Raw genomic sequence first — 24937 nt, forward strand, 5'->3', positions numbered from 1 at the left:
AAGGAAAGAAAAACCAACCTACAGTTTGCAGTCCCAGAGAACGGAGACAACAAAGAGGCCCCTAAGAGAGACATATTTGGATCTAATCTACATGAGAAGTAGAAAAAGACAAGATCTCCTAAGTAAATTGGGAGCATGGGAATCATGGGAGAAGGTAGAAGGGGAGGGGGGAGAAAGGAAGGGGAGGGGAGAAAAATACATAGCTCAATAAAAACAATAAAAAATAAAGATAATATACAGAGAATATTCTTGATACAGATAATATACAGAGAAGGATATTTTTTGGAAGCACAGTTTGTTCCCTTTTTTAAAAACAAAAGCTTAGAAAACCCCGCCCGAATGTAATGACATTCTAAGAGGTACTGACCAAACTGACCAGCACAAGATAAATTGCCAAAAAAGACTGAAGTTTATTATATATATGTGTGGCAGTTCTCAAATCCATACTCCTAGGCTAAGAGTCTTTCCTTAACTCAACATATATATATAACTGACACCTTGTTTTGAATGAATTATCTCAAACTCAATGTAATAAAGTTTATTGTCAAGAAAAAAAAGAGCACATGGAGACCCCAGACAATGAGTCCTTCAGACCTGGCCATCTGGGGATCCAGCACTATCCTTGATAATACTTAGAGATATTAACAGGCACGGTGAGTCCTGTACCACTTAAGCGTTGTACCCACAGCTTCCCCAGCCTGGAAAACCCATTCTACTACAAAGCAAAGCGATTTTTCTATTCACTTCTCAACTTTGCACAACTGAGCAAACTTAAACAAGACCCAAATCATTTTAAGTCCAGGGATTTCTTTTTTAACTAAGAAAATTCATCAATGGATTATCTCCCAATTCTCTAAGTCACAAAACTCAAACCTAGACTGAGAATACTCAGGCTAGACTGAAAATAAACAGATGGACCAAGGCATTCACTCCACCTACAAAATTATCCAGATGAGACATTCCTACTTGCTCATTGCTCAATCTCATCTTGCTACAGAAAGAAGCCTAGGGTGGGGACATTCTTAGTCAAATAAATTCCTAAAGAGAATATTCAGTGAGTGATGGCATCAAGGAAGTTTATCCCCTGTCCCAGAGAGACCGAGCTCTGCATCACTAAGGGTGAGGCAGCACAGAGCCTGAGTGGATGACACAGGCAGGTGCCTCTAGTTCTTCCCCTTCCTCTTCAGCTCTCCTGCTGGGACTCTGGCACAGGTCCCCCTCTGGGGATTCTTTATGCATTGTTTGTGAATGATAGATCACATGATCTCAATCTCTTTACTGTTGATTGCATGTTAATCTTCTGAGTAGACTTTTTCATGATGGTGAATTCATCCCAGGGTTAGTAGGAAGACCCATTAAAATGAACTACAGTCTGAGGGAGGGAGCAGCATTCCTATAGTTGGGAAACTCACTGAGGATCCACAACGTATCAGTCATCTGCTAAATTCCACAATAAAAGGATGAGTGAGGCCTTACCCTGGAGGTGTTCACATTGTACAGTGTCAAGGTGATTGGCCATTGATCACCATGGATACCCGTATACACACCTGCTTCAGGAAGGCTGATTCTCTGGCTCAGACAACAACAGGATCAGAGCAAAATACTGAAATCTTCCAGATAGCAAGGAGGTTCAAAGAGTCAGGTAATACATTTTGCACCATAGATGCAAGGCATAGGTGGAGAGAGGTTTAGGGATTAAGAGTGAAAGAAGAGTCTAGAAGGTCTGGGAATCTAGGTTGACTCTGGCCCTTTGACAAGTGTGTTCCTTAAATTAGATAATAGATATAGCAGTGTGGAGACCGGAGGCTCTGCCTCCCCCAGTACACACCTCCTACTCCTCACATGGTGATGGCAGCTTCTTTCCATAAACAGTCTGAGATTAGAACAATTTTAGCCAGTTAAACCAAATGAAAGGAGCAAAAACCAAAGGTGCAAAAACAAACTAGCAGGGACCAGCCGTGGGTCATTGTTAGTACTTTTATCCACTGTTTTCAAGGGAGGAATCAGGTCTCTGTAGATTCATTTGATGGCTAATGCAACATCGAAAACAACTTGGCCTCTGTCCTTGGTGATGATTCCTATTTTAGGTATTTATTGCCTGTTTTTGTTGTTCTTATTGGACTCACTATGTAGACCAGGTTAGCCTCAAACTCAGAAAATCCACCTGCTTCTGCCTCCCAAGTGCTACCTCTATGCTGGCTTGCCTGTCCTTTTCAGCAGCTTGTGAGCTCTCTGAGGAGGAAACCCTGTCTGCCTTTATTGCTATTTTCTTGGCACATAGTTTCGCTCGCTGGACAAAACAATTGGTTTGGTTGGTTTACCTTCTTCTACAGCAGTAGCCGACCATGTTAAGTACTGTGACAGTGGTGCATGCCTAAGTCATCTCTGACAACGGGACATTAACTAGCTTTGGAGACAAGTTTCAGAGAAGGTGGCATCGATCACAGTGAGTAGGGCTTCATGAAGTGGAGTAGAAAGCAACGTATACCAGAGAGAACACAACACTATGGGCAAAAACAAAGCTTCGTGAGGAATGGTCAGTTTCAAAGGCCATCCTGTTTCTCTGTGTTGTCCAGAAGCTCTTGCCTATGAAGAGTTCTTTATAAAACAGAAAATACAACAGAGAGAGAGGGCGTGGCAATGGAGTGGGGTGTTTAGGAGTTAGGCCATTCCTGTTTCCCAAATAACTGCAAACCAGGATGTGTGTAATTCATCCCATTATAATTAAACCTGGGATAAGGTGTTGTTTCCGAAGCCCTGGTTGAAATACAGGTGTGGACCTGGGAAGGCTGAGCTCTCGGGAAACACCTAATTAAAGACCTGGTTCCTGGTCAACTTGACCTGACCTGTCCAAAAATCAGGAGAGGCAGAGGTTGTCTGGGAGACAGAGGACACAGGAAAGCAACTGACGGTTGGGTGCCTGGATTGAGGGGAGGTTGACGATGAGCTAACAACAAACTTTGACTTCTGGGCAATCCTCTGCGGAGGAGTTGGAGGAACACACCTTGCCCTAGATTCTTCAGGAATCCCATTGACAGGTCTTCCAGGTTCACACAGTCCTAGACTTCTTTAGGGGTGGTCAACTCCTGGGCAATTAAACTGGGCCACTGCGGGCAACTCCGCAGTTTTAACCCTTTCCTCCCAGGTTCAGGCACGGGCCACGCTCTCATTCCTCCCCGCCGCGCCCGCGCCCGCGCCCCGGGGTTCCGGGACTGAGCATGCTCAGTAGCCGCCCGCGTCTAGCTCCCAGGGAAACCTCTGCACGCCCTCCCCAGCTGCTCTCGGTCGCCTCCTCGCCGCCGGCCGCCCAGGGTGCATCCCGGTTTGCAGGGCTCCACGCGACCCAGATTCCCGCCCCTCCCCCGCCCCTCCCGCGCCCGCAGCCAGTGCGGCAGCCGCGGCCGCCTCTGTCCAGCTTCCGCGAAGGGACCAGCCGCGGTGGTCACGGTCGCCAGTGCGTAGCCGGAGCGAAGACGGAGATGGAGACCACACTGGTGCTCTCCCGGAGCTGCTGAGCCCACCGCTGTCCCTGACCCGGTGAGTCTCGACCCCAGAGGATTCGAGGGGCGAATGCCCTTGGAGAAGAGAGAGGCGGCTGCTGAGCTGCGTAGGGGACAGCAGAAACGCTCAGGGTTGGGGACAGTGAAGGGACGTGGATGAAAGTGCGCACTACCTGGGTGCAGGAGCGCCGGGGTCACCCAAGACTATAAATCCTCTTTCTCATCCTGAGCTTGGAAATTAACACCCGCGGCGCTGCGGGTCAGAGCTGGAAGCTGTTTGGGTCCCAGGGGCGCGGGTCGCCTAGCGACTGAACGCCACTGCAGGTGCCTAGGGAGGGATCCGAAGCCGGGGACAAAGGGCGGCCTGACTGGGACGAGTGAAGGGTCCTGACCCACGGGGAGCCCTCGGCCCTGCAGGTCAGGCCCCAGGGCGGTGCCAGGCGGTAGAGTGGCAGAGCTGTAGACCGGAGGTCTCAGAGTCTCCACCCCGAGCCAGGTCTGCGGGGCTGGCGCGCTGCGCCTCCTCCCACTGTGGGAAACTCCACTCTTGGAGCATCTCCGGGGCAGGTGCAGTTGAACAGGCAGGCGGAGAACAACAGCCCCGAGAGCTGTTAAAGACAGAACAGTATAGCGAGGCATGCTGTTTTTCCAAGTGCCTTTATTTCCAAGTGTGGGCACCGACTACTCCCCCTCTTGGTGTGTCTGCTCAACCTCTAAGTGGCGAGTCCGGTAACACACCTTATGAATATTTCAGACACGACCTCACAGACTCGCTTCAGATCAAGTTTAATGAATATGTGTGGGAGCCTTTCTGCCCCACACAGACAGATGGAAGCCTCAGCCACCGCTTGGAGCTTTCCAAATTTCATGTCTTTCTCCCCACAAACCGAGAAAAAGACGTCATAAATCCCCGCGAGCTTTAGATTGGTGTCATAAATTGAGGCTGTCATTTGGAGAGACTGATTTTAGGCAGGCTTTCTGTCTTTGTTCTGCATCTCAGCAACGTGAGTGTGCGTGTTGTGTCGGTCGCTCGACAACCGTCCTTAACTGGTATTACCAATATGGTGGAAAGCAGGTAGCATGCCTACATTGGGATAAACGTCATAATACCTTGTTGTCTTTGATACCACGGGGTAACAGCAGTCTTAGTCCTTCTCTCCCTAGAAGTTTCCTTTTGAGGTCAGTCTAGTTGAAATTTTGCCAAAGGCACACATTCTCCTTATTCCTCACTATTGTGAGATATTTCTTCTTGACCTCTCTCTTATGGGAAAAAAAGGATGCTTTCTCTGTAAGACATCGCCGTCAAGAACAGCAACATGTTTTATTGCAGGGAACTTCCTGGCTTGAAGCAGACTTACACTTTGAGCTGTAACTCTCATGTTACCATCACAATTAACCAGTAAATCAGCAAGCTGACATACTACATAGCTGTCAGGACTCTAAGATGATACACATTGACCTACAAAGTCAGCCCTCTCCTGGTCTGTGAGAGACAGGTAGGTAATCTGACCCATCTCTAAGGAATTCTGATGTTGACCAAAAGCTCAAGATTCCCTGTGAAGAATAACGAGGCGATAATTCCCAACCTTGCAAGTCATACAAGGAAGAGGCTGGGGTGCTTCTGTTTACAGATGTTTCATATTTAGGAAAGGGTCTCCCTAGAAGACTACCGCAGTTGCAGTTAATTCACAGGCAGGCTCCCTCTCTGCCTGCCTGGCTGCTTCTCCCAGCCTGAGGACAGTGAGTGCTGCTGTGCTAGGCTAGCGAGGAAAAACAGCACTGGGGTGAATTTTTGCTCATTTTCTCTATTGTGTCCTGAGGATTCCACTGAAAATACGCGAATGTTAGCTTCTGAGAGATTTTTGAAGCCAACACTGGAGTGTCTTCTGTGCTAAAAATTGTTGATGGCGTTATAAGGGAATTCTGAGGAAATAACAAAATTGGGGAAATATTATGTAACAAGGAGCAGTTCCTAAAGCATGTCACCAAATCACTCAGGACCAGCCCCAGCTGCATTCACAGATGTAAAACCTGGCTAGTTGGGAAGTTTGCAGAGCTCCCACACAGACTTCCAGGTGTGTCAAGGAAGCAGACCCCAAGTCCTCCAAGAACGCTTTGAAACATTTTTTAGGATTCGGCAAAAAAAAAAAAAAAAAAAAAAAATTCAGGCTGCCTCCCTACATGTGAATTTAAACAGCAAATACTCTTTTAAATTAATATGTCACATATTATATTTGGAATTATGCTTTAAACATTATTAGTTGTTTCTCCGAAATTTACTTTGGACTGGGCAGGCATTTTTTTTCCCCTGGCAACCCCATAATGGAAAGGTATTTTCCTCCTTTTTTGGGTCGCCTACAGGTTGATAAAACCAAGTGGAACAGAAGTCATATGCCGCTCTGCGGACAATCTGGGGCAAGCTCAGCTCTTGAGTTATTGGGAATAGCTCATGCCTGAAAGTGAGTATTCTCGGTTCTGCACATCTTTCCCGAATGCTTCTACTTGTTAGGCTTTGTGAGAGTTGCCAAGAATCTGAAGACGAGAAGAAGCAGGGGCCGGAGATGGAGCAAGCCCCACATCAGCCAGTGTAGGACTTGCTTTGTCAGAAGTGCGAGGTGTATATTTGTCAGGGGTGTGTACTGTAAAAGCCTGGAGGAAGACACAGAATTCTGCTAGATAGCTCCATCAAGGAACGAAACAGTCAGCTCCCCGGCAGCACCGACAGGGCTGTGGCCTCAGGTATGAGAATGAATTCTAATCGTGGGAGAAGAGGAGCAAAGAAAGTGACATGGGAACAGAATGAAGCCAGCAGTTTCAGAAGTTTTATCTGGTAGCCTCTGTTAAAAACACTGAACACTCCTGTCCTGAATACAGTGTTTCAAAGCACTCCTCCTCATCTTCCAACTTTTATGTTGTTTCCTCCCCCACAAGAGACTTGTAAATAGTTTCCGATGGCAATGAAGAAGGAGCAGAAATGAGGCAAGGGTAGGGATTGGCAAATGACAGTTAGGCAAAGGTATCTGTGCATTTTAAAAAAAACTTTTAATTTTTCGAAATGTGTGTGGGTATTTTGCCTGCATATATGTCTGTGCACCACATGTGTACTTGGTGCCCTTGGAGGCCAGAAGAAGGCAACTGATTCTCTGGAACTAGAATTACAGACAATTGTTAGCTGTTATGTGGGTGCTGGGAAATAAACCTGGGTCCCCTGGAACCTCATAACCTCTTCTTCAGTGAGCCATCTCTCCAGCCCCTCTCAATGCATTTTACGAAGCAGGTCACCTGCCTTTGACTAGCATTATTGTGTTCTTTCATTGTTCCACTGCCATCCTGGTCTCTTTAGATAAAAAAGCCACCACATAGTATCAAAATGCATTGCTTCTTTAAATTTTACTTTGATATAAATGGAGACATTTAAATGTATCATATGAGATGCCGATCGATATTCAGTTTCTTTGGGTACACTTTCTTGAAATAAGAAGCATATGTTTAGGTTTTAACAAATCTGTTGCTCCGAGTGGGAAAAGACATTAAATTGCTATCATTTTCTGTTTCCGAGAGTTGTCTTGAAGGAAGCACATGCTGGGGATGGAGAGAAAGTATATCTTACAGAAATAGCACTGTGCGAAAATGACCATATGCTTGTAGTATCAGAGAGTACCTACTTAGTGTTCTAAGGGAAATTAATTCCAAGGCAACACCGCAGCAAACACAGCTGTGTCTGTAAAGACACTGAAAGTCCTAGCACTGAGGGTCAGGGTAGGGTGTGGCAAGGGAGCTGGAGGTTAAACCCATGCAGTTCATGGAGAAACTGGTCGCTTGTTTTCTCATGATTCTAACTGGCAAAACTGCAGTGCTGATCTAGAATGCCGATCTAGATTACCCTTCTGTCAAGAAACCTAGCTGTCTTTGCAATCATCCTTCAGAACAGCCTCAAATGTCTAATTATGAATATGTGTGGCTAATTCTCACTTTAGTTTTTTTTTTCCTTAAAAATATAAAGGTGCTGGGGAGTGTACATAGGTTTTTATGGATGCCAGGCAAGCACTCTAGTACTGAGCTGTATTACATCCCTGAAAAAAAATTAATTTTGAGAGTCTCACTAAGTTATTCAGTGTGGCCTTGAACTTTCTCTGTAGTCAAGGAAGATTCTGAACCCACCTGCCTCAGCTTCTTGAGTAACTGGGATTAACAGGCCTGACCCATAAGACCCAGCTCATATTCTACCGCAAATTCTCAAAATCCTAAAAATTACCCTAGTCTTATCAAATAAATGACCATCATCTAAGATAGAGCAGAAAACAGTTTGATTCAGGAACTTACAGTGGTCCTTATTGCAAAAGGTCAAACATCGATCTTCCTGCCTCATAATTCTGAGTTTATATGAGAGAAAAAGCTGTGGCCAAGGGACAGACCGACATTATTAAAGTTCAAGGCAATTAGAGCCTAGGTCTTGTTTTCAGCAAGGTTTCCCGTGGACGCACACAGCTTATTACAGGAAGCTTCACTGCAGTGGTCCCCAGTGACGACTTATGTGAGCTATCACCCAGAGAGCCTCAGGTGATGCCAGATGCTCATTCACCGTCTGAGTCCTTAGTAAACATCCTGAAATCAAACACTCTGCATACAGAATGTTTTCATATCCCATGAGCATGTAACCTTCCAGCCCCCTCGTGCTGACCGTGGGAAGATAGCATCGTATCTTACTCCAGTTTCTCTGCTGTAAAAAGGAAGACATGAAAGTAAAAATCTAACGATACGATGCTAACCCTGATGTCTGTGTCTATAAAATAAACGTTTGAGGCCTTGTTCCATAGGTGAACAGCTTTCTTCTCAAAGAAACTGGAAACTTATGTAAAGAGAGTATACTCTAAACGATGCTTTCCCATGCTGTTGAAATAATTACACATTGGAATTTTTAAAATTTTTACACTTTTGAGGTGAAGCAATTTGGTTGTTGCATAAGTAGAATTTATTAAGCTCCTTTAATAGATCAGTCTCAGCTGGAGATAGTGATGCACATACCTTTAGCCCCAGCATTTGGGAAGAGGAGGAGGCAGGCAGAGCTCCAATCATTCAAGGCCAGCCTAGTATACACAATGAGTTTCTGGCCAGGCAAGGACTCTCTCCCCACCCCGGAAAGAAAAAGAAAGAAAGAAAAAAAGAAAGGAAGAAAGAAAGAAAGAAAGAAAGAAAGAAAGAAAGAAAGAAAGAAAGAAAACGAAAGAAACAAAAAGAGAAAAGAAAAAGTTTCAGACAAAAAAAAAAAAAAAAAACAAAGATCAGTCCCTGCAGTGGAGCTGACTGGACAGTAAAGACCTTCAAGCCTGATGACCCAACTTCCGCCCTGGGCCCCACATAATGGAAAAAGAGAACAGACTCCAGCAGGTTGTCCTCTGCTCTCTACATACACTGTGGTGCATGCCTGTGCGCACTCAGATACACACACACACACACACACACACTCCACAAACTAAAGAAATAATACGTGTAATTTTAAAGACCAGTCACAAGCGAGCTAATGAACGGCACAGATTCAGAGTTTCTCACATCCTCTTGCACTGAAGTTTCCGTTTTAATTATTAGGCTGAACTTATTAATTAAAAGCCAGACGTAAGAGCTTATTTAAGCTACTGTAACTCTCCTTCCTGTTTTCTCTTGTGCAACTTGGTGGGGAAAAGCTGACTTTAAAACAATATGTGTGTCTGTGTATGCGTGTGAACGCCAGCGTCCTCAGAGACCAGGAGAGGACATCGAATCTCCTGGAGCTAGAGTTAGAGAGGTGGTGATGGCGTACACCTTTAATCCCAGCACTCGAGAGGCAGAGGCAGGTGGATCTCTGTGAGTTCGAGGGCTCCAAAGTGAATTCCAGGACAGAATCCAAAGCTACAGAGAAACCCTGTCTCAGAAACAAACAAACCAACTGTTGTGTGGCCCCTGACCTGGGTCTGAGAATTGAACTATGGTCCTCGGGTAGAGCAGTAGGTGCTATTGGCCACTGTGCCGTGTCTCCAGCCCTTGCCAAAGGTTTTGATGGTTTTACTCATGATGAAGCTAATCATTTCTTTATCTCATAGATTATTTTATTTTTTGGTTTGTTTTAGTTTAAGGGATATCCTCAAGGACATGAATTCTGTTCCCTACATCTTTTTTTCTCCCCCAGGTGGCATCGGAAATATGTGAAATGCAAATCAGTCACTGGAGGGCATTTGTCGTGTAAATACATTTCTTCTTTTTTCTTTTAAATGAAGCAGATATTCTATTCAAAAGCTGAAAGACAATTTTTCTAAAAGTTGTGTAGTGTAGTAGACCCTTTACTTTTTTGTTTTGCTTTTTTGTTTGTTTGTTCTGTTTTTGAGACAGTCTCTCTCTCTCTCTCTCTCTCTCTCTCTCTCTCTCTACTATGGAGCTCTGGCTGTCCTGGAACTGGCTCTGTAGACCAGGCTGGCCTCAAACTCACACAGTTCCACCTACCTCTGCCTCCTGAGTGCTGGAATTAAAGGCATGCACCACCATGCCCAGCTTTGACCCCTATATTTTTTAATAGAATATTTTCATTTATTCTTTGAGAATTTCACACGCATGCAATAGATTTTGAAAACCCACCTTTCCTCCATCTATGACCAAACCCCATCACATCCTCTCCAGAGTTCTCTCTCGTTCTCTTCCTTCCTTTCTTTTCTTCATTTTCTTTTCTTTCTGTCTGTCTGTCTTTCTTTTTAACAGTCCACTGAATCAAATTAGTGCTACCCATTTGTATGTGGGTATGGGGCCACCCACTGGATCACGGACAGCCTGTCAGTGGCCAAACCCCCAAAAGATTCTCTCTCCTCTGGTCGTCGTTGACTGCCAATGGCTCCTTTTGCTAGCGAGGAGGCCCTCTGAGTCCTGCCACATCATCCTGGAATTTTGACTGTCTTGATCTGGTGTAGGTCATGAGCTGTGAGTTCAGAAGCACAATGATGATGTCATGTTCACAAGACATCAATTGACAACACTCTTTCCCATCCTCCAGCGATTGCATTCTTTGTGCTCCCCCTTCCCCAATATTTCCTGAGTCTTAAGAGGGGAGCAGGTGATACAGCTGTCTGATGAGGCCTGGGCACCCATAACTACTTATTCTCAGCACTTGAACCAGTTTTGAGTCTCTCTGACAACTGCTGCCCATCACGAAAGGAAGCTTTTGTAGCCGTGGTTGAGAGCAGCGCTAATCTATGGGCATAGCATAAGTGTTTAGAATGCAATTGGACAACATGACCATTTAGCAACACAGCAGTGATGGATGGGTTCCTCCTGTGGCTTACGACTCTCTCGGAGTCAGGCTTACTGTACTAGGCATGGATTCCCTCAGTGAGTAGACCTAAGATCCTGTTAGAAAGTCGCTGGTCACCCCCAGAACAGTCACACCACTAGGGGCCAGCAGCGTATCTTGCCTGGCAGGTCAGTTCTGTCCTATTGCAGGATCCAGTCCTAGCAGGACTAGCATCTTCTCTCTTCCTGTGGCTTTCGTAACACCTTCAAGCACGACCAAAGCTGGCCATGGAAGAAATCAACTGGTCAGCTCCAGATTGATTTCTCTTGATCAATCCTGCAGATAAAGTGGGACACTTTGGTCTGAGTTTTAAAGTGTCTTTAAACTAAAGATCCATTAAAATTAGCTTTTAAAAATGTAAGTAATTCCTTTTAGTTATGAAGCTTAATCATAGGTTCTCTTAAATAGTAAACACTTATTAAAACTGTTAATTGGGATGTCTATTGCATGTATCATTAGTCATAATTTAAAAAGCCTTTATTAAAATGCCTAACATGAATGCTTTCATATTCTATCCTGTGTATAATGTGTGCATGGCCCAATATGTGAGCCCAATAAATACAGATCAAGATTTACCGATACAGATGATTGTGTCTTAGCTGTCATTCTGTACTGTACCAGATAGTTCCTCCACTATTCCTTTGAATGATAGTTCATATATAAATACATATAATAGATTCATAAAAATACCTATACATATAGAATCCTTCTGGAACACATCCTATCAATTATCTGAGAATGTGATAGAGAATTGAAATCTGAGATGTGATATCATGTTGACCAACTGTGTTGAGAGAATATGGAAGTATAGACGGTGGGTTTTGCTGGTTTACTTTAGAATTCCTTATTGGCCATAATAATTTTACAACTTTATCAATGATCAAAATCTACATAGGTCGTCATAAACATCTCAAAAAGTAGAGAATTTGTATAATAATAATAATAATAATAATAATAATAATAATAATAATAATTCAATTTGATATCCTTTGGCCCAGAAAAAATCAAGAGTAAGATTATATTTTTAAAGGGTTGGTTATGAGATTCATTTAGGATCTAAAATCAGTTCCAAGACCAGAGTGTGGAAGTACCAGCTTTTCTAATGTTGGATTATGGAAACAGTGTTTTCACTTGAATATGAACAGTAGAACTTTTGGTTGGATTCATCAATGTTTTAAGCTCAAACCAAATAGGGTCAAGAAACCAAATATACAGCATACTATCTATAGAGTAACACCCTTGGAACCCCCTGTGGGAGGTGTAAGAAGAAGGAATGATTTCTCTGAATAGGATGTTGACTCAGATGACCTGAAGATCACCACCTAAATTTGATTGTGGACTTTAAATTGAGTTCCTGGGTGTTTACACATGAATCTGCCATTGACTAACTCAACTTAATAAACTATATGTAGCAGATAACTATTTTACCTCTGTCCTTTGTTTTAAAATAAATATATAACTTTATTATTTTATGCTTAATATTGCCTAGACAACTAACAATCACAAATTAATCAATTAAAAGTTAAGTATACCTCTTTGGTGACTACTACTGGGTTATTTCCAGAATATCCTTTAATTATGTAAGCTCATATCTGAAATTGTTCTTTCTGAATAATGATGCTTTTCAGCAGCCCTAAACCTAGACATGTGTCTTAAGTTATGCATCTAACTGAGTGTGACAATGGATGTGTAGTCCCTGGCATCCCTCTGCATCATGTTTTGGCTTTCAAAGACATTTGTTTATACTATAGAATGGTCATTTGCTATTCATTTTAAACATTGCCTTCAAAATTCCTGTCCTGTATTGGTGACTGTATTCAGTGTTGTACAGAGAAATAGAACCAACAGGAAAGAGGCACATTTGTGCACACACATACATGAGCTCTCTTGGTTGTGCCCATAATCTGTTGTCTGCAAACTAGAGACCCAGAAAAGCTGTTGAGATTCTACACAAGAGCAAGAAGACACCAGATCTCAGACATCATCTGAGAAACTACTTCCTCCTTCCTCCACCCTTGTTCCATTCAGGCCCATTGCAGCTGAATACTGTTGACCCATACTGGGGTTGTTGAGTCTAGGGATCCAAACACTGATCTTATCCAGAAACTACATTCAGACATACCCAGAGATAATGTAACTGGGACTCTTTTGAGCAGTTGAAGTTGACATGTAAAATTCGCCATCACAAGGCCCCTACTACATTACAAAACAGGTCCACTTCCCACAACAGGTGTTGAAAGTGCCAGATGTTTGTTTTTCACACACTTTTGAGCCTGAGACCTCTTTCTGGCATCTAAATTCCATTTCAGGGATTCCAGCCATTAAAGCCCCTCTACCAATGCCAGACAGTGCGGAAGCAGTACCAGCCTGTGTCTGGAGCTGGCAGCAGAGGCTTCTTTCCTAGGCTGCATCTATGTCACATGTTAAGGAAACATTTGGGGGGCGCTATATAACACCCAGACTTGATTTTCTTGTCCACCTGGACATCTGGGGGTTATTTTCATGACAAATGCATTTTCTGCTTAAATAGGAGAAAGGGTTTGTTTGGTTTGGGGTTTGGTTTTTGAGACAGTAGCCCAGACTGGTCTTGGATTCTTGGAGATCTTCCTGCCTTACCATCTTCAATGTTGGGGTTATGGGTATGATCCTCCATGGCCTGCTAATTTCTGTTTCTGTAAAAGTGAGCTCTGATTAGCACAGGACTGATCTTATGCTACTACAGGGGCATTTATTGGTCTCTAGGACCCACTGAGTGAACAACAAAGAGGGGGGAGATAGTTATTCAATCTCTTAGAGTTAGTGAGACAAGTCACCTTGTGTGGCCTGAGCTAGTGATCTGGGGATAAGTAAGGAGAGGTAGGGAGTCTAAACTTATGTGGAAATGTATGAGTCTATGAGCACAGTGATTTCAAAGATTGCTTTAGGGTGGAAATGGGAGGTGGTTATAAGAAAGACTGCTTTTCAGAACAATAAATATTATGTTTCAACTATTTCAAGAAGCAACATTTTTTTTTCTTTTTGATATATAAAGTTTTGGTCTCTAGAGTATACCATGCCTTAATCACCAGTCTATTCCTGCTCACCCATCCATAGTTCACTGAACCTAGGATGTTATTGATATAAACTATCATATTCTGAGTAAAAAGCTTGTAAAAAAAAAAAAGTCCTTAAAGTGCTTGCCACACACCCATGAGGACCTGAGCCTGTATCCCCATATAAAAAGCCAGCTGCAGTGGCATGTGCCTATAGTCCCAGAGCCAGGAGATAAAAGAAGAGGGTTCTGGGTCCAATCTTGCCAAATCAGTGAGCTCTAAGTTCACAGTGAGAGAACCTAATGCAAGAAATAAGGCAGCAAGCCATAGAGGAAGCCTCTGATTTCCATGGCCGCCTGCACTCACGTCCACACACATGTACACACACACACACCCATCCATACACACCCACACATGCCCACCCATCCATACAAACCCATCCACACACACACACACACACACACACACATGCCCATCCATACACACAGACCCATCCACACAAACCCATCCACACACACAGACCCATCTACATGCATGCACACACACTCACCCCCCCACACGTACTCATCCACACTCACCCACACATGCCCATCCACACACACACACACCCATCCACACACACAGACCCATCCACATGCATACACACACTCACCCATACACACACGCATACCCATCCACACCCCCACCCCAACACAATGCCCATACGCACACACACCCCACACCCACACATACACACACACACACACACACACACCATACACACAACTAGAAATAAGATATGAAAATAGGTACATAAAACAAATGGTTTCTTTACACCACGGTGATACTTTTAAGACTTGGTACTCCAGTCCCTAGGACCCAAACCTTCTTCACTGCAAATCTCTGTTTCTCAGGAAGGCACATTTTAGTGTGAAAAACTATGCTCACTTTTCTACTGCCTTTTACAATGGTTTTTATTTAGAGTTTTAATTTTCACAACTAAAATATTGAGAACACTTTGTGTCAAAGGGACTATAACTTTTAAAAATTCCCGTAGTCTCTTAAAGGTCAGAGACATATCTCATCAACTGTGGTCGCCAACCGTGTGCTGCCTGGAAAAGCAGAAAACCGTGCGCTTTTGAAGCAGGCCATGAGTAAATTTATGGGCAGCCTTGACTCCCTCAGCGAGCACGGACTGCCGTCGCTCTAAATCACGGAATAACCCTAGACGAGTGCCCGTGCCTGAGGTAGGGAAGGCGCTTCCGCGCTGCCGTGTCAGGACATAAGACGATTGCTGAGGAAGGAGGAAAGAACAGCCCTGGGCCGTGGCCTCGGGAGATGGCTATCCGTGACATGCCCCTCTCGTGGGGTAGGCTGGGCGACGTGTGGGGACAGGAGCTGTGCAGTTTCAAAGATTTCTTCATCCATTTTCATTCAGGGTGGTAATTTTTCATATTGCTAGTTTTCTGTCATTGTGTGAAAGCCAAATGACATTTTGTCTGTACTTCAGATGCTCACAGCCTTAGGTTTCTTTCTTTTCTTCCTTTTCACCCCATTTCATCCCATCCCCCCATCACCTTACTGGTTCCTTCCATTTTTTGTCGTTTTTATCCAGTTTGTTATTTTATTGCCTCATATTCTTGTAAAATCACAAGGCTCTCATTCTTTACATAGATTTGTTACTTTTTAGGACTTGCTTAAATATGAAGCAGGCCGAAAATACAGACATTATCTGAATCTGCTAATTGTCTAGTTAGGATTTCCTATTGCTGTGAAGAGACAGCATGACCACGGCAACTCCTTTTTTTTTTTTTTTTTTTTTTTTTTTTTTTTGGTTTGGTTTGGTTTGGTTTGGTTTCTCAAGACAGGGTTTCTCTGTGTAGCCCTAGTTTTCCAGGAACTCACTCTGTAGACCAGGCTGGCCTCAAACTCACAGAGAGCCTCTGGCCTTTGCCTCCCGAGTGCTGGGATTAAAGGCGTGTGCCACCCACCACCCGGCCTGACCACAGCAACTCTTATAAAGAAAACATTTAATTGAGGTGGCAGCTTACAGTTTCAGAGGTTCAGTCCATTATCACCATGATAGAGATTATGGCAGCATGCAGGCAGACGTGGTGCTGGAGCTAAGAGCATTTCGTTGTTGTCCCAGGCAGATGTGTTCCTTGCTGGCATGCTCACTTTGGATAGGCCTTTGTTCTGTTTTATTGGAAATCATCCCCAGACAGGCATGCATGCAAAGCATAAAAGGAACTAATGTCAACTACATTAGCTCCAGGTATCTGGTAGTGGGAACATTTTCTAAAGTGTTCATGTTTTCCCTCCAGTTTGCATTTTTCACCAAAACATGACATCACTGAGGAAGGGGTGGGTCAAATGAAACATATCTATTTCCTATTTCTTCTTGTTGTTCTTCTTGTTCTTGTTTTTATTGTTCTTGTTCTTCTTCTTCTTTCTCCTCCTCCTCCTCTTCTCCTTTTTTTGTTTTTTGTTTTTGTTTTGTTTTGTTTTTTGAGACAGAGTTTCTTTGTAGCTTTGGAGCCTGTCCTGGAACTCACTCTGTAGACCAAGCTGGCCTTGAACTCACAGAGATGCTCCCGCCTTTGCCTCCTGAGTGCTGGGATTAAAGGCATGTGCCACCACCACCTGGCCAACTGTTTCTTTTTTTAATATTTATTTTATATTTGCTTTGTGTGTGGGGGGATCTTACATGCATGTATATCTGTGTACCATATTTGTGAAGTGTCTATGGAGGTTAAAAGAGGGTGTTGGATCCCCTGGGGCTGGCACTACAGAAGGTTGTGAGGCTGGGCCACCATGTGGGTGCTGGGAGTCAAGCACTGGTCCTCTGAAGAGCAGCAGCCAATGCTCGTAACCACTGAGCCATCTCTCTAGGAACACTTAGATCTATTTCTAGTAGATTTCGAAGTCCCTACCTGACTGTGGAATGTCTTCTCAATTCTTGTTTCATTACATTCTGGAAGGACCATAATCATCGCTAGATAAGACCAGAAGTGTCTGGAAGGCGATCTTCTAGGTAGCTCCCCAAGGATGCCATGAAGCTTCGGGTACAGGCTCAGACCCACACCTTGATGGCTTGCTTCCTGGCTTTTCCCTTTTGAATTAAATGGAGTTTTCATCCTCTTTTCCAAGTCTATCTAGAATTTTGTCCCAGTGGCTTCTAGAGGCAGCACAGAAGAGAGTTGAGTGCCACTGAAACTCAGCTCTGCCGTGTGCTAACTAACCATAGACTCTCCTTGGAAGATCCCTTAACCTCTCTAGCTCAATTTCCCCTGCTGCAAAGTGGAGACAATAGTTAAGATTCACTTCATGAAGTGGCTAGGATTGTTTATAGACAAAACCCATTGGTTGTTGCCCAACTCTTAGCAACTTGTGTTTAAATATTAACTGTTATTAATTCCACAAAATCTTAAACTGAGATTTAATTCTTCAGGTTGAATCTTAATATTATTTATTTATTTTGGTTTTTTGAGTCAGGGTTTCTCTGTGTAAACCTGACTGTCCTGGAACTCACTCTGTAGACCAGGCTGTCTTTGAACTCACAGAGATCCACCTGCCTCTGCCTCCCAACTGCTGGGATTAGAACTTTATCTTAAAACGTACTGTATACTCTTTTAAATGCCGGGATAATCACAAGTTGGACAGATGTTAGAATGAATTGGCATTCACTTTGTGAGTTGGTTTTTATATGTGTGTAAGCACCATGTGCCCACAGCATTTTGGTTGTTACAGTTAAAACTTCGAGACTGTACAAGGAGTAGTCTCTCTCTCTCTCTCTCTCTCTCTCTCTCTCTCTCTCTCTCTCCCTCTCTCCCTCTCTCGTAGGGTTTAAGATTTTAAAAAAGGAAGAAAAAGAAGCTTTGCTGCCTCTAGTAGAGTTTCTAACCATCTCCTGGGGCGTTCAATGGCTGGATGGAAGAGATGAGGTTACGCTGTGGTACTTTACAAAGAACTTCTGGGAGCTTCATGCTCAAAAAAGGCCTGACAAGTCCCCCGATGTCAGGGTGAGGAGCCTTTCAGAAGTCTTGGACCACTCATCACTATCCCTTCCCTCCCAGCTGAGAAAAGAGAGGAGGCAGATAACAGCGGAGCCCCATACCCAAGTGCCCGCTCGCCTCGGGGTGTTTGATCAGCAAGCTCGATCATTTGATCTTTCTCTTTGGATCTGTTCGTCTCTGTACACACGGAGACAAATCACTGCTGTGCCCTGCCGAGCTTAACAAGCCCAGCTTATAATTGTATTCTTTATTATAGGGAAAGTAAGATCTATGATTTTTTTCTTACAGGTGGGAAATATAGAGTTTGTTTTACTAGTGTTATTATCAATAGATGTTTTTAAAGTGTATTTTCCTAAGTTACAGCGTTTGTTCTGACAAATATGTTGGTAGGTATGCAGCTTGCCAGGCTTCATTCAGTTTAGGAGCCTGGGTAGGAAAGAAACAGCAAAAAGATCATTTGTGAGGGGTGAGGAGACAGCTTAGCGGGAGAGAGTGCTCCCTGCACAGCATGGGAACCCGAGTCCAGATATCTTGTTTTTGGACATAGATGCCAGCATCTATAACTCCAACACTGGTGGGGGAAAGGTGGGAGGATTTCTGGGGCTTGCTGCCCCAGTACCCCAAAAAGAGCAAGCTCCAGAGTCAGTGAGAGACCTTGTTTCAGGGGAATAAGCAAGAGAGTCCTAAAGCAGAACACTTGACGTTTTCCTTTGCTCACCAGATAAGCACATGGGTGTGTCTTACACACACACACTAGTAAAATTTTTTAAAAAGTTTTGGAACACTATTAAGGATGCAGAATACAACACACAATTCTGGTGTCCATCCCAGAATAAACTCCCTCTAGAGAATAAGTCATGGATAAGGGGAAGTGTGATGTGGGAGTGTCATATATCAATCTGTTGATTTCATTGGTTAAGTAATAAACCAACTGCTTGGCCTCATAGCTTAGAACATAGGTGGGTGGAATAAACAGAATAGGATGCTGGGCGGAAGAGGATGTGAGGTCAGACTCTGCTCTGCTTCCAGAGACCCGACAGCACTCTGGAGCAGAGACACCATGATGGACGGAGGCTAGAATCTTCCCGGTAAGCGCACCTTGGGGTGCTTACATGCATTATTAGAAATGGGCTAGTCCAGGTGCGAGAATTAGCATAGAAGAGGCTAGATAGAAATGGGTCAAGCAGTTAAATGAATACAGTTTGTGTGTTGTTATTTCGGGCATGAGCTAGCCAAGCGGCCGGGGTGTTGGGGACGCAGCCCCGCCGCTCCTTATTTCAACAGAAGTGCAAAGAATTGTTTTTATGTTTTTCTTAATTAATAGTGTCACCCTTGAAAGAGGGGACACTAATGTCTAGGTAGAAAATTGGTGAGCTTTTTCTGAATTAAAAATGTTTGACATCTGTACTTGTCAGTGGGTGAACTAGATATAGCCAAGCGGGTAATTCACATTTGATTGTTAAACGTAGTAGCCTGGTGTGGACACTTGAGATGTCTGTGGTACCAGTGTCTGTTGTGGCAGTGCTGAAGATGGAGAGACAACCAGTGCTAACATGGCCACAGAGGAGGACTGTGGCACTTGGCACCTTCACTGAAAAGCAATCACAGGATATTCCCTATGAAGAGCAGCTCAGGGCACCACAGATCATGTTCCATACGTCTTACTGCAAAGACTGTCTAGGAGTAAAATTTATCCCCCTTAAAACATAAAGAAATAGGCCACAATTTTAACTAAGCATTTTTTTTTTATTTTTCTGTACAGATTTGAACTAACTTATATAATGACTTGGCTTTTACTGCACACCCCTCTTCTGCTTTGGGACCTTGCCTGTGATGCCTCATCTAGTAGACCCATCTCCTTAGGTCCACACCTCTTTGTTTTCATTCTTTATTGGACTTTCCTAATTTCTAATTACCTTAAGCATTTTGCAAAGCTCAGTTATGTAACCTGTGGCAGGTCCTCCCTCTGGGGTTTGTCTGACATTTCTCTCCTGATTAGACTGGGGTGACAGTGTTGAGGGGAAGTCACGGGAGCAAGTATCATTTACATATGGCCATTTGCTGTCAGCATGACTTCTTGCTGGTGACATTTGCTTTATCACCTGACTCATGCTTGTCAAGAGTCTCTGTATTGTCCACTCCTTTCTCTGTCTTTCCATACTGTCTCCAGGAAGACACTAGGTCTTGCCTTCTTCTGAGGGGAAAGAAGATATGTAGCCTCCTCTTTGTGTTGACTGAACCAGTCATCCAGAACTGACACAGTACTGATACGGAACCTGGATCTTCATTATACCTAGGTTCTAATTCAATATTACTTTTTGTTGTTGTTGCCCAGATCATTCCTTCTTTGGCCATGTTTATCTGTTGTTTATTTTGTTTGTCTTAAACACAACCTAATGTTTCTCATCATGTCCCAGACTTAGATTGACCATTTCTCCAAGTCTCCCTGGCTCCTTTCAAAGGTGAGCAATGAGGAACCATAAGATCTTTGGAGACACAAAATAATTAAGTTAAATTTTTGATTCATTTAGAAACCACAGATCTGCAAAGAGGGATGTGAGAGTCCCACCATCCAAAATGAACAAGTATTATTTTTTATTTTGCTTCTGATATAGTTTCTGAGAAAAACACTTAAAAGGATAAGATCATTGCTCTCCTCTCTGTCTTGCCAGAAGCAATCAACCACAGCCTCACGTGTAGATTTTCTTTTTCAAACATGTAGACTCTACATTGTAGAGAGTACTTGCAGGAGAAAATATATGGTAAGGGAAAGACGGGACTTTAACTGTGCTCTGTCCCCCAGCTTTTGAGCTGCTCTAGGTGGTAGCTGTGACTCTTCCCCCTCACTGTTCCACTCACTTCTGAAGCTAGACTTCCCTCTTGCCCCTCCTTCAGGGATATCTTCTCTCCGCTCTCAGTTGCAGCCAACTCTGTTTCATTCATCTCACCCACCCTTGATTCTCTGAAGGCCGCCCATGTATCATCCTTCCCAGAAAAAAAGAGAATGTCTTAGTTAGGGTTTCTGTTGCTGTGGAGAGACACCATGACCACAGCAACTCTTATAAGGAAAGCATTTACTTGGTGTGGCCCACTACAGTTCAGAGGTGCTGTCCATTATCATCATGGTAGGAAGCAAGGCAGCATGCAGGCAGAAATAGTGCTGGTGCAGAGAATTCTTACATCTTGATCCAAAGTTAACAGGATGTAAACTGACTCACTGAGCATGGTTGAGCATATGAGACCTCAAAGCCCACCTCCACAGTGACACACTTCCTCCAGCAAGACCACACCTCACTCCAGCAAAGCCACTCCTTTTTTAGGGGTCTTTTTCTTTCAAACCACCAAAGAAGATAACATTGTAACATTTTTGAGACTTTTTAAAATTAACTTTGCTGTTTGACAATTTCATATATGTCTGATGCATTCTAATTACTTTCCCACTTGCTGTCTCTTCTCTCTTCCTCCCCATCAACCCCTTTTCTCCCTCCAAATCCCTCTCACATTCATGTCTTCCCGTTTGATTTCATCACCCACTGACTTTAACCAGGGCTGTCTATTGGAACTTGGTAGCCTCACCAGCAGATACACAACTGAAGACAATGACTTCTCCTCTCCCTGAATCTATCTATCAATGGGGTGGGGGTGTAGATGCCCCCATTCATAACTAATGGTTGACAGGAACAACCTTGTGCAGGCCAAGGACTTATATGCATAACTGCTGGGCGAGCATGACTGTGATGGCCACATCATATCCAGAAGATGGCATTTCCCAATCCATCTCCCTGTCTTCTGATCTTACGTTCTTTCCACTCCCTCCTCTATGGAATCCACTCCCTGAGCCTTAGGGAGGCTTTGGACTGCAAAGAACTGTGCGAATGTAAGATCTTATTACTCTGTTCATTGTGAAAACAAAACAAAAAACAAACAAACAAGAAACTTGAACTTGACGCTTGAGGCATCATTTGTTTGTTTGGAGTATCTGACTCTCAGTTCCTTCCAGTTCTTTCTGAACTGTTGCTTTTGGAAGGCTGAGGCTGTCAGGCTGGAGGTCATAGGGTATCTGGAAACCATGATAGTAATTTTCATGGCTCTTTATTTTTCTTATATGTATTGTTCCTCAAGATGTAGGAAAAGTACCCACCAAAGAGAAAAGGCTTATTATTGAAGCTCATTCAATCATCTCTGGCAAGTGACTTAACATGGAAAGTTAATTGTACAGTCGTAAGTTGAAAGGCTGCCGCGTTCATCTCCAGCTCTTGAATTCCCTTTGTGGAAGGTTCTAGTGATGGTGCTCTGGGCAGAGCAGGAGGTTTTTGGAAATCCCAGTAACCCTCATTTTTTTTCTCTGTAGCCCACACTTACTTTGGCAGAAGAAAATTTGGAAGCAGTCGCTTGAAGACAGTTGGCATCGTATCTGGAGAGCGAACAGCAGCACAATGAAGCACTTCCTGAGGTAAGTGGTCAAGGCTCCCTGGGTGAGCCTCTGAAGTGGAGAAACCTCCTCGCCAGTTAGAGAGCCAGCTGTCTCCTCAGCTCCTCAGCTGTGAGCCCCAGACAGGGTAACCTGGGAGTAAGGCTCCTCTCTTCCTCTGTCCACCCTTTCTTTAATGTTGAGAGAGCACTTGGAGGTGACAGGAGAGCCTGGTCAAAAGCATGAATGTCCTTCATGACCTCAGAAACATGTGTTCCTCAAGAGTGATATGCAGTCGTCTGAAAGTTGAGGTCAATAAACCAGCTATTAAATGGTCAATAAATGTAATTTCTGTAAAATCATTGTTCTGAAATAAAGAATTTTAATTCTTCAAAATTTAGGGCTTAACTGACACACCAGTCCACACCAGTACTCCCCCATGGTGCCAGTGTGCTCTGTTTGTTCCTGCTGCCTTGCTGTCTCCACAATATCCATGAACAGGTCCCACGCTGACCTGCACAGAGTCTGTGCTAGTAGACTTTGGACAGTCCTGTTGCTTAGAAGCCATTGACTAGATTCCTTGTGACTAACTCCAAACTGCTAATTGCCATCGGAGTTCCCATTAATGAAATATATTGAATCATATTAAAAAGTTACAAAATAGAGTTAGTCACAGAGTAGAAAATTCAACACATTTTCTGGTGTGATCTTCTTCCCTTCAAGGTAGTGACCTCCATCCAATACACATTCCTTGTTCTTCCCTGGTCATCCTTGAAGCAAGTTGTGGGTGAACTTGCTTCTTTCAAGAAATTATTTGACTCTATCCGAGGCAATTTAAGACTTTCTTCTCCCCACTGGTTTTGTTTCCATCACTGTTTCTGGAGGCACGGGTAGGGGAGTGAGGAATTCGCTGTGCTTGGGTATGGTCAGTGGAGACTACTGGGTCACTATGCAAGCTACCTGGAGATCACACCTAAACCATTTCCAGATGTCAGAGCTTGTTATCTTGAATGTTCACTAACCTGTTCCTCTCAGCCGTGTGAAAAGAAAGTATCTGAAATATCACTAACGCGTTTATTTGACCTGATGTTTTGGTTGCTATGGTTATTAAGTCACCTGTTTACACAGTCAAGGAAAACTGGTATGTACGACTATCTCCCGAATGCACATGTAGATCGGTTAGCTATAGAAGCATGTTGTGATATGAAGCTTAGCGTCCACAACTCCCTCTGCCACCAGTTACATGATGAGGGCTGTGTCAAGCCTGTACTGATGAATTTTTTCTACACTGTCTCAATCCATTTCAGAAAAACTCGAGCCAACACAACACCCAAAGCACGCACGTGCACACGTACACACACACATACACACACAAAGAGTTTCTATTGACTATTTATTTTGAAATAACCAAAAGAAATTTGTTGCCTATTCTTAGTTGATTATTGGATTTTGCTTTAGATTTTTGCTTTTAATCTTTTAACTGTTGTATTGTTTCAGTTCATTTTATGCTAATATATGGAATGTGGAAGGGTAGACATCAAGAAATTTACAAACTAAGGTTACATTAATGGAAACCCTTCCACTTCAACCAAAGAGAAGATTATGTAAGTGCAGCCTGAATGAATCAGGTATTAATTCCTGATTCTACATTATGTAGCGCGAGGAGCTGACTTTTCCTGGGGAGAATTTCAGCATTACTTAAAAGGCCACGGAAAGACTAATCTGTCAACTTCTGGAATGTTCTGAAATGAAATGCTCCAGGCCTAGACCAGAGGAAACTAAATGAACCTTGGGGAATCCAGATTGTAGGAAGGAATGAATTCTAAGTCTCATTTAAAGTGTGTGCTGTGTATCTTAGTCCCTTTTCTTCCTAACTGCCTTGTCCAAGCAATTTATAAGAAAGGATTTATTCAGCTCATAATTCTGGAAGCTGGGAGGCCCAAGGTTGAGGGGCTGCACCTGGGGAGGACATCCTTGCTGCCAGAGACACTGAAGAATCCCAAGACTTTCCAAAGTCTGCTTGGTGAGAGAGGCATGTGACAGATGCCCCACTCTAAGACCATAAATGGATTGATCCGCTAACCCATACATGGACTCAACCATGAGGGTGGTACATCCATGGCCTAGTCACTTCTAAAAGGCATCCCTGATCCCACGCCTTAACACTTGACAGTGGAGATCAGTCTGAGCATGAGTTTTGCACAGGACAGTCAAAGCGAAGCAGTAACCTGTCTCTTCCGCTGCTGCGGCCATCGAATATAGTGATGGCAGAGCTGTTCAGAGCATAACAGGATGGAGACTATGGTTTATGTGTGTTTTTAATTGTGTTAGGAATAACAAATTATTGCTACAGGATGAGCACGCCCAGCTAAAGGATATGTTTGTGACCGAATGCAGTCATGGAATATTGACTAAGTAACTGCCTTTGGTCGCTCAATCAGCCACAACTGCATAAGAAGAAAGCAAAGCATGTTGTGAATGAGAAAATGTACCTCTGCGGTCTCAAAAAGAGGCCAGTGTGTCTTCTACCCCAAGTGAAACTGAGAATTAGGGTTTAGTTTTTATAATACACTTTATTTATTTTAATTCAATTGATAGTTACAGTAATAAGGGACTCGAGACTCATACTAAAATCTTTTCCTTCATTAGAATTTCATTATTTTGAGATTTGATTTTTTTTAAAGTCA

General features: G+C 43.5%; 1 protein-coding gene across 2 annotated transcripts in view; it reads left to right on the forward strand.

The window, feature by feature from the left end:
- Positions 1 to 3374: 3374 nt before the first annotated feature.
- The window catches only part of Elmod1 (ELMO domain containing 1), a 53136-nt gene continuing 31573 nt past the window's right edge, over positions 3375 to 24937 (forward strand). The window contains exons 1-2 of one of the 2 annotated variants that reach the window (XM_050119507.1): positions 3375 to 3537; positions 22191 to 22292. In XM_050119507.1, the coding sequence (XP_049975464.1) occupies positions 22276 to 22292 (17 nt within the window). In that variant the 5' untranslated portion in view covers positions 3375 to 3537; positions 22191 to 22275. The remainder of the gene's footprint in view (positions 3538 to 22190; positions 22293 to 24937) is intronic. The other variant, XM_050119506.1, reaches the window with a different exon arrangement.

This window comes from Alexandromys fortis, unplaced genomic scaffold, assembly GCF_014885135.2.
Source record: "Alexandromys fortis isolate MF-2015 unplaced genomic scaffold, M_Fortis_MF-2015_v1.1 scaffold_167, whole genome shotgun sequence".
Taxonomy (NCBI): Eukaryota; Metazoa; Chordata; class Mammalia; order Rodentia; family Cricetidae; genus Alexandromys; species Alexandromys fortis.